This window comes from Chaetura pelagica, unplaced genomic scaffold, assembly GCF_000747805.2.
Source record: "Chaetura pelagica isolate M959 unplaced genomic scaffold, ChaPel_1.0 scaffold130, whole genome shotgun sequence".
NCBI lineage: Eukaryota > Metazoa > Chordata > Aves > Apodiformes > Apodidae > Chaetura > Chaetura pelagica.
In genome coordinates, this window is record NW_009951915.1 from 650,484 (window position 1) to 660,534 (window position 10,051).

Sequence of the window (10,051 nt, forward strand, 5' to 3'; positions counted from 1 at the left end):
TTCTGGAGGAGGGCTGTGCATGTTCAGTAATGGGGTAAATGTGTGTGGGTACAATCATAGAATGGTTTGCTTTGAAAGGGATCTTGAGATGTCAACTCTTTTAGTGTCAGAAGTGTGTTAAAGGAAGTTTGTTTAACTTTGTTACAGGAATTCTCTTTCAAGACTGTTTCCACCAATGTGGGCACCTGACCTTGGAAGCAATGGTGAATTCTCAGGGCTCTCACCTAATTCTCATTCTATTCAAAGTAAGGATTTTTCAAACCTGATGGGCACACAGATGGGCTATCAGGAACACTTGCAAAAGTCTCATGATGTGGAGATGTTACACAGAGGTTTGGAAGATCTTCACTTCATAGAGTCTTGGCTTTCTCCATCTGGCCCTTACACTCAGCCTGATAATATTCTGAAGAACAGTTACCTTGAGAATTCCTCTTTGCAAAATAATAACACAGTTCTCCAAGAAATGTTTTCGTTTCAAAGTGTAGACTGTGATGAGCATTTGGGAAATTATGACCATATGAGGTTAAATGGAGACTACGAGAAAATCAATCCCAATTTTAGCACTTTTTCTTCCCAGAACAGAATGAAAGAAGGCACTAGCATTCAGAAAGAGAGTTGGAAAGCTGACAGAGCTAGAGGCAAAGTTATGAAAAATCATGCTCAAGAACAAGCTAAGTATTCCCCTGATCTTTCCCATCAGACTCTTGATGGCTCTTGGGATAAAGTGTCCCAGGACAGCCAGTTATTTTCTAAGAGATATGAAAACTTCACAGCTGCTCCTAATTTGCAGTCACCTGCTCATTCATCACTATATTTTTTTAATCAAATCCCTACAGAAAATAATTTTTCTGGAAGGACAAACAGAAAGCAAGAGGATGCAAAAACTCAGATGCAAAACGGTCATCATAGCTTGACTTTGGGGGACGATTTTAATAATAACGAATATAAGATCCACACTGGTCCTCAAGAATGCTCTAATCAAGCTTCTGAATATGGTTTATCTGTCAAAAAAGTTATGCAAAATGGGAATTATTCCTTGTACCATGGACATATGTGGTTGGATGGGAAGGTTGCAGGTCCATCAGCTGCTGCAGATGCCACGTACGGAAAGCAAGTGGTGATGAGTCCGCAGTCATCGTCAGGGGCTTCAGCTGTGCCCAGTGGTTCTCCCACCCATCAGTCTAGAACACAGTCTTACCACTCGCAGATCTCCCCTGCCCTCCCTCCAAGGAAAGATGGAAAGTTACCAACGTCAAATGGTATTTCTAATCATTTGGGACTTTCTAACTTCCTCTCAGAACATCAGAAGCAGGTGAAGCCCGTGGGACGATCGCAGCGCGATGCTCCGGCTAACGTGGAGGGGCAGTACCACAGATTCCCCAGGAATTGTTCCTCCGACTGGTTAGCACAGCAGAATGCTGCAAGTGGGGACCTTGAAAAATACCACCGATTTCCAAAAAAGCAGACCCAAGAGCATAATAAAGCTGATAAAAGAGGCAGAAGGACTTGGATTCCTCAGTTCGGGTGTCCAACCCCAAACCGTCAGCAGTTCAACGTGTTCCGAAAAAAACATGAACAAAATGGCAGTAGCTTGTCAGATTTCATCAATCCTTCTTTTCTTCCTTCTTTCCCACTAACGTCTGATTTTAAGCAAAATCCCAACTTTCCTTCATTTAATCACCATCTGTTTTCATCAGGAGGTAATTTCAGTTTTCCTCCGTCACCATTTCCGTTCTCAGAGCTTGTTGATCTTTTGCGTTACGACGATTTTAACCACTTGAACCCTGTCATCAGTGATCTGTTTTGTGGGGAGGTAGCTGCACCATACTTGGCCTTTCCAGCTCCATTTAACAAGTTCAGACCTCCAAGAAGTCGCAGTGGGCCTGCTAACGAGCTCCATATCCAACTGGAGGAGTGTTACGAGCAGTGGAGAGCTTTGGAGAAAGAGAGGAAGAAGGTAAAACACACCTGGTAGGGACTTTCTAACAAAGCTGGTGATCACATGAAACAATTTGTAGGCAGTAGATACTCTGGGCTGTCACTTCTGGGGAGGTGAAAGTTCTGTTGTGCTTTTGTTAGTTTTAAATACCTAGAACACCAACTACAACACCTGCTTTGAATAAAATGCTGGGTTTAGGGTTTTTTTTGTGTGCAACTGGTTTGAAATGGTGTGTGACTTTGAGCTTCAGTTCCTAAGACTCTTTACCCTGAGGCCAGACTGCTAACACAACATTTCTCTCTGTTAGCCAACAATATTTGCTTGCAATGAACATGGCAACCATGTCACTGGCCAAAGTACTGAAGTATACTTAGTTTGGATGTTTTATGTGGTCGGTAAAAGACTATTAACTAGTTGCTATTAATCCAGCAGGCCTTTGTTACAATTTTAGATCCACCAGCCATATATGATGGTACAGCAGGGCTCTCACCACAGGTGCTTTTTAAAGTACTGGTGTTTTATGCACCTCAGTGCTCTACATGTTCATATTGCACAGCTGAGTTAGATGGATTTCTTTTCTTGTCCCATACTCCTCCCTTCCAGCTGAAACTTTAATTCAAGATTTAACTCAAAATTAACCCAGACTCTCCTTTTCCTTGCACAGTCATTTAAGGAGAGAAACTTCTGTGGGTTTTTGGTTTTTTGGTGGTTTTTTTGCTGTCAGTGATGTAGTGGTGTCTTCCACTTTTCCACTTTTTTTTTTTCTGTTGTGGTTTGCTTTTTTTTTTATGTTTTGTTTTGGTTTTGCTTTACTAAATCTTTAGTTTAGTAAAAAGAAAAGCAAGAAAAGAATCCTGGACACCCTGTACACAGCTGGAGAGAAACGTCCAATGTTTTGGCTGGATGTGACTTCTCCCAAAGGAATGTTCCATTTATACACTTCTTGTTACACTTTCCTACCTCAGACTCTCTTACTTGGAGTTACTGTCTGGGAGGGATCTCACTACTGATAAATATGTTACTCTTTGAAAAGCTCTACGCTCAAAAAGAGCAGGAAATACTTCCCAAGAGGAGTCAAATCTCTGAACTCCACACCAGGTCTTGGAAACTAGGTTGTTGAGAGGTTGTGGAGTCTCCTTTTCTGGAGACTTTCAAGATCTTTCTGGATGTGTTTCTGAGTGACCTGCTCTAGATTCTGTGGTGGTCCTGCTCTGGACTCAGTGATCTCCAGAGGTCCTCTCCAACCCCTAATATTCTGTGATTCTGTGTGATAATCCATGGTCCTGAATGGCTGCATCCCAAGTGCCTAATAGGAATGTGCCTGGACTGCATTAATTAAATAACCCCCCCAGTTTTTTAGGTACAGTTTGGATGAGTTCTAGTTGGCAGGGGCTAGGACAGCCCTCAATAAGTTCAGCTATCCCAGGACAGTGCCAGGGTGTTCAGTGTTGTACAGCTGCCCAGTGTATGTGTAGCTCACCTGTAGGGGTCTGTGTAGGAATGGACTTTATTCTGATATTCTCACCCCTTTGATATTCTCACCCTTTGTGAATTCCTTAAGAGTTTAGACAGAAACTCCCCCCAGAGAGTCTTGCATTTCATTCTAGCCTGTCTGATCAGTCAACTTGTTCAGCTCTCAGAAACCTGCCCATTGCAGATGCTTTGGAGCTCTCACTGACCGTGAGATTACATGTTTCCTTTTATAAGTCTCACCTTTTCCCTGGATCTCTCATTTAAAAAGTTTGTACGAATTGTCTGTTTGGAATTCCCTGCAGTATTAAACGTGCATATGGATTAGTTCTGCAAGTTACTTGATAGTTGTAATTTTTAAATAACTGGTGTTACATGAATTCGTGACCTTTTTTCCATCTATTACTTTCTGAGTGTCTTTCAGGCTTCTGAGATGAAGGCAACTGGAGTCAGTCAGCTCTTGTAGTTCATGTTAGATGAGGGCAGAGACTAAATAATTTGGATGTGTCAGTAAAGCAAGAAAAAGGAGCTCCCAACACATTTTCAGTACAAATGTGCATAGTGTGACTGTGGACTGAACTTTACCTTGAGCTGCAATGTGGTGCCTAGTCTTTCTTTAAGTCCTGAAGAAGGAATGAGAGAAGGAATGAGCTGCTAGTTCTGTCTTTTTAATTCCAAATGTAAGAAGTTCCTAATAAAAGATAGGTTTGGTGATGTTTAGTCACTGCCTGCATTGCATGGTGGTTTGACCAGTTCCTCCCTCAGTGAGGACTTTGGCAGCTCTAGTGATGACTTTTTCAGAGTTGACACCAGCTTGCCTAAAGTCTGGCTAAATCCTGATGCACTTCAGATGCAGCTTATGCTGTTGTGATCATGTCTAGCTATTGTTAATAACCATAATATGTGACATTTAAATGATGCAGTGAGAGACGTGCAGGTTAAATTCCTGGGATACTGCAGAAGAATGTCTTTGTGCCTGTGCCCAGGATTGGGTAAAATCAACTTGTACAGTCCAGAATGACACTGAGCATTGTAGGCTGAGGTACAGCTGGATTAGAGGACTATTGTTATTCTTCCAGCAGGTTGTACATCCAGACAGATATTTGGGAACATTTTTCGGTCACCGCAGTCAGGAGTAAAGACAGGAAGTGCCCTTCTAGTGTATCTGAAGGCTCTAAATAGCTGAAAGAATACGGATTGTGATGTTGTATTAATATCAAACACTATTATTGGCTGTTTATTTCCCCTCCAGACTGAGGCTGACCTGGCAAGAAGCTTCCCAGGAAAGCGCATCTCTAGCTCAAATAACCCTCCTGTGTCCCGGCTCCCTGCGAACCCGTCACGAGTTGATCGCTTGATCGTCGACCAGTTCCGAGAACAAGCCAGGGTGAACTTTCCTGAGCTATAATTTCTGCGTTTTATTTTAAATGCTCTTGGTTCTATGAAGACTTAGCAGTTTTGACCTTTTGCAATGTGTCTGGCAGGTGCTCACGCTGATAGGGAAAATGGAAAGGCTTTGTGGTGCAGCTGTGCACGGGAACGTTGCCGCCGCGCTGGAACGGCACGCGGAAGCCGTTCGTGTGACCCAGGCGAGGCGTAAGGAGGAGATTGTCAATGCTGCTAACCCACAGAGGCAAGGAGCACCACGTTTTAATAACGAGAAAGGTAACTGCTTTCCAGTCCTCTAGTTTTGAAAGGTTTTTTTTGTTCAAAGTTTTAATTGTGAAAACACTTTAAAAATGCAGATTTGAAATACGCGGCAATTATTATCGCTTCAGCAAAAAGAGTTGATAAATCTAAGTCTTCCTGCCACTAGATCAGGCTGCACAAGCCTCATCCAACCTGGCCTGGAACACTTCCAGGGAAAGGGCTTACACAACCTCCCTGGGCAACCTATTCTAGTGCCTTCCTACCCTCATGGTGAATACCCTCATTCTTCCTAATTTCTAACCTAAATCTTCCCTCTTTCTGTTTAGACCATTACCCCTTGTCCTATCACTGAAAAGTCCCTCCCCAGCTTTCCTGGAGCCCCTTCAGGCACTGGAAGGTGCTCTAAGGTCTCCCTGGAGACTTCTTCTCCAGGCTGAACAGCCCCAACTGTGGTTCTTTCAGCTTTCAACAGTGTTTATGGGATAGTTCTTCATAAGAAGGGAAAGATCAACTGTCAAGAGAGTCCAAATGTCCTACTTTCACAAGTTAGGTGTTGAGCACCTTCTTAATGATGTCATGACTTCAAAAGTAATAGTCCTATAAGAAAACCAATTTCCAAAATCATTCCTAAAATTGTGGAATGTGACTGTTAGCCTGAAGCCTAAGCCAGGAAGCAAGTAGTCATCATCTTAAAAAAAAACCCAAACAAACAAAACAACAGCAAAAAAAAAAACCCAACCCCCCAAAAATCATCCTACAAAATGGTGTTTTTGATAGTGTTTTATAGCAAAAGTATATGGGGGCATTGTTGGAACCACCTGTGGATCATACTTGTAGTTACAGAATTGCAGTAGTTGTGTTTCTGACAGAGCTGTGCAGCTGCTGAGGGTCTACACACAGTCTAAGTCACATATGGAAAAGCCTTTAGTCCATTTTCTGCTGTGAAATTCATGTTTCTTTGAGTTCTGCTGGTGGTGATGGAGCCTTTTCTCACCGTGGGGCTGGGTTGGTGTCAGGGCCACTGAAAGGAAGACAAAGGAGAAGTTACTGCATCAGGTTCATCTGGCTGAAATTGAGTAGGTCAGTTGGCTGATTATACTTGTTGAGCATCATTGTAGCTACCCCCTTCTGATAACACTGGTTAAATGGCCTTCATTATTGTGTTACGTGATGGTTATGCCACTGAATTTTGGACATGATTATGGTTGCTGTGAGTGGGAGATGCTGTAGCTGTTACTTGCAAGAGAAGAACGTTACCTGAGCGAGTTCCACCAGGCTACAACCTGAGCTGTTTCCTCAGCACACTTAATGTCCTGGGGGTGGGTTGAACAAACCCACAGGATTTTTCAATCTTTGAATGCTACCATGCCAGGTTAACCTGTGTCCTGTTTTTTTTTTCTGTTGCAGATGTTGTGGGCTCTGGCAGCTGCCATCAGAGAGCTGGCTGCTTCCACACGCAAGGCTCGGACGGCTTTGTGGTGCGCGCTGCAGATGACCCTGCCAAGAACCTCTCCCAGCTGCCCAGCAAAACAAGAAGCTGTTGAGAGGGCATTGCAAGAGCTTTGTCCTCCAAACACAAGCACACAAGAAAAAAACGACGTGGAACGTGAAGACGAAGGAAGCAAAAAAGAAAAATCAGAGGAACCTGTGAGGATTGTGGAGTAATAGCAAGTGATAATAGTAGCAAAAAGGAGGCAGGAGGCTGAGGATGAGGAGGGAAGGGCCAAGTGTCCTGCATAGTGCCACAGAAGGGGGTTTTGGGAGGTTATCCAAGAGCTAAAGGGTTAATAAAACTGATCAGGGCTGCAGTTCTGTTAGTTGAGAGACACATCCTGTAGTAGTGTTAATGCAATTTTAATATTGCTGGTATTGTAATGTCTGCTAGGTCAGAATTTCATGATGAAGGGGAACTAAACAATTGCTGAGCATTTCCTTCTGTGCTTATCCAAAGCTGTGGACCAGCTCTGAGTCAAGCCATGACCTGAGAAAGCAGAGTGTGGTAGAACTTAATTCTCTCTTTTTTTTGTTTTGTTAGTGATACAATTTAACATAGTTAAACAAAAATCCATTTGAAAGGTACTTCATAATCCTTCAGGGCTTATTTTGCACCATGATACAGTTCTTTTAAGTGCCAAAGTCATCACTAAGTCAGAGCAATCCACACTCCTTTGTGACAGGGAATCAGGTCATCCAGGTTATCAGTTTGGCAAGAATAATCAGTGTTTAAAGTCGATTGTGTGAGATGCTTCAGAGGTCGTGCTGCTAAACCACTGTAAACTGAGCTTTTCTGTAGCATAATCCATGAAAAAGTTTGCATTTAAAGCAATGTAGATTTGCAGCCAGTGCTGCTTGAAGTCCACGTTAGCAGATGGTATAAAATTGTCACTCAGGATTAGAAATGATATTTATTGATTCCTCAGTGGGTTAAAAAACAGTAACTATATAACTTAGTATGCACTTCATTACAAAATATTGTTTGTTATTAATGTAAGTTCACGGTACTAGAGTTTTCAGAAACATTCCATATTTATTTCAATGTGTTTATTGAATGTTTATTTAAAATTCTATTTTAGTAATAGAAAGTTGGATATTTTGCCAAATCTTCCAAATAATCAGATGTAACGATTTACTCAGGAAATATGTGTATTATATAAATATACACATGGTATATAGGGATTTTTTTGGGGGAAGGGATGTTTGCAAAAATATTTACACAAAGCTAACTGTATACTAGGTTACCAAAGCTGTTTAACTGGTTATTTTTTTTCGCATGGGGGATTTAATGTATTTCATTGCTGTTAATTAGTCTCCATGCTGTGGCTTAGACAATCAGAAGTCTTATGCATTGGTGTGAGTGTCCAGGGTGAGAATTAGAAAGGAATGAGTCATTCAACTTTTGTTCTTAGAGCACTTATAAATATTTTAATGCTTTACCAGCCGTCTTATTGTTATACAATCTCTTAACATGTACTAATAACCAATTAAGGTTCATAGGTATCAGCATGTTAATTAATGGCTTTGGAGAGCAGCTCTTATTTTAAGGGTGGATTAAGTTGGGGATATAAACAGAGTTTGAAATACAATAATGAAGAGGATTATGTTGCATAGTGTTCGGTGTTGAATTTGACATTTTGTGGGTAAATATGTGATTGTTTCCATATATATGTTACTTGCAAAATGGTTCTGTAGTTGTTGGATCTGTGGGTGTTTCTAGAGCAGATGTTGTCTCCATAGCACCATCATTAGCTGTGATGAGGCAGTAGTGACTTTGTAGGAACAAGTTACAGAAGCCTCATTATAATCCACTGAATAAAGTTTGAAAATAGGAATCAGAATATTAGTATAGCAAGATGATGGGGTTATTTTCCTTAAAAAAAAAAAAAAAAAGTTTTAAAAAAAAGTGAATTCAACTTAATATTTTCAGCCTTAGCCTAAATAACAGGTAGTGGGGAGAGTTGTTTCAGGGTGAGTGTTTCCTTTGTGTGCAAGTGCAGTTGGTTTGCACAAGCTAATTTAAGAAGGTTGAATTTGCATTTGTGAAACTAATTAACTATCCTCCATGGTTTAAAAAGTGGAGTCTACAGTATTTCAGTTAATGAATAATTTTGCTTTTTAATGATGATGCCTGTGTTGACAGGAAATCAGGATTTGAAAGTATTGAGCTGCTGTTTTTCGTTTCCAGAACAATTGTAGTCCTGCAGGATTGTTTTTGTAGTGGTGAATGTATAGGGCTAGTAGGTCCTTAGTGTATTGCTTGTGTGTTAATTATTATTGTGAAGGAATGTGGTCTTAATTGGCTCGTAATCTAGTTAATGTGCCTTTAACAGTCTCAATTTTCAAAAATGGCAAATAGCTGTGTGTTCACTTCTCTTCGCAATTGCTGTTTAAACCTGCATTCGAAAAGGGTTCCAGGGTGGCTGCCTTTGGCTGCAGCCAACAATTAGTACAGGCTGTTAATGTTGTCCCTGGATCAGGTGGCCCCGTGATGGGCAAGCCCAGTAGTTGTGGAGAGTCCCCACAGGTCAAACGTGTGGGTGTCAGATGTTCCTTCTCATGCCCTACAAATGCAACCAGCAGGCGCTCAGATTTCATTCTGCCTTGCACTTCTTTTCTTCATAGAAAACTCTGGGTCTTCATACCAACATGATTTTGTGCCCATTTCTTTAACTCATTTGCTATGGACAGCATTAGAAGAAGTCCTTTCAGAATCCTTCAGTTCAGTTGCTTTATTACAAACCCTTTTATACTGCAGGGGAAAAGCACTGTGTTTTGTAAAACAACCACCAGGAGTTCAAGCATCTCTGTTACAGTCATTTTTTTTTAATCTGCCCAGTATTTAACTTGGCAGCAATGTACACATTCTGTAAGTACTGCACTGAATTTTTGGTATGGGTAAGTATCAGTAGAATGCTTCTGGGTTGAGCAATTAATTATATTAATGTACTACTGACTTCAGTGGAAGCAGAGTTAAGGTCACACTTAAAGCCAGAGAGGTGGTTTTGATTTGGAGCTGGGTTTGATTTTTGAAATCCACAGCCCTCCCTGATTTGTGCAGCAATCAGATGAGATTTAGTTTATTCCCTCCTTCTTCCCCCACCTTGGCTTTGTGATATTCAGGTTTTTCTCTTTTATTTTCAGTTTTTATTTATGCAGTTTACATTTTTTGAGTGAGGTGAAGCAGACAGCAGAGTTGTAGCTACTCATGGTAGCAGTGACACTAGGTGGCTCCAGTTCAAGAAAATGGGACACTTAGAGGCCCTTTTCAAGCCAAGATTATTACAGGTGTATGCTTTGATAGTTGGTAGTGAATCTTCAGCGCTTTAAAATCCCAAAGTGGTTGTCCAGTACAACACAGATTTAAGACATAAAATTACTTCTGTGTTCTGTATCAATGACTGGAGGATTCTGGTGGTTCAGCCTTCTGGATTCCCATGAGAGAGGCCAACATCAGAGTAAGAATAGTTTTTTTTCTAGTTATGGGTTTGGCATCTC

The 10,051-nt window shown here is 41.2% G+C and overlaps 1 protein-coding gene across 1 annotated transcript in view; it reads left to right on the top strand.

Annotated features, from left to right (window-relative positions):
- Nucleotides 1-6,724, top strand: part of LOC104385994 (uncharacterized protein C17orf104 homolog) — a 9,801-nt gene extending 3,077 nt beyond the window's left edge. The window contains exons 3-6 of the mRNA XM_009994530.1: nt 148-1,957; nt 4,662-4,796; nt 4,894-5,088; nt 6,467-6,724. Coding sequence (XP_009992832.1) covers nt 148-1,957; nt 4,662-4,796; nt 4,894-5,088; nt 6,467-6,724 — 2,398 coding nt within the window. The remainder of the gene's footprint in view (nt 1-147; nt 1,958-4,661; nt 4,797-4,893; nt 5,089-6,466) is intronic.
- The last annotated feature ends 3,327 nt before the right edge of the window (nt 6,725-10,051 follow it).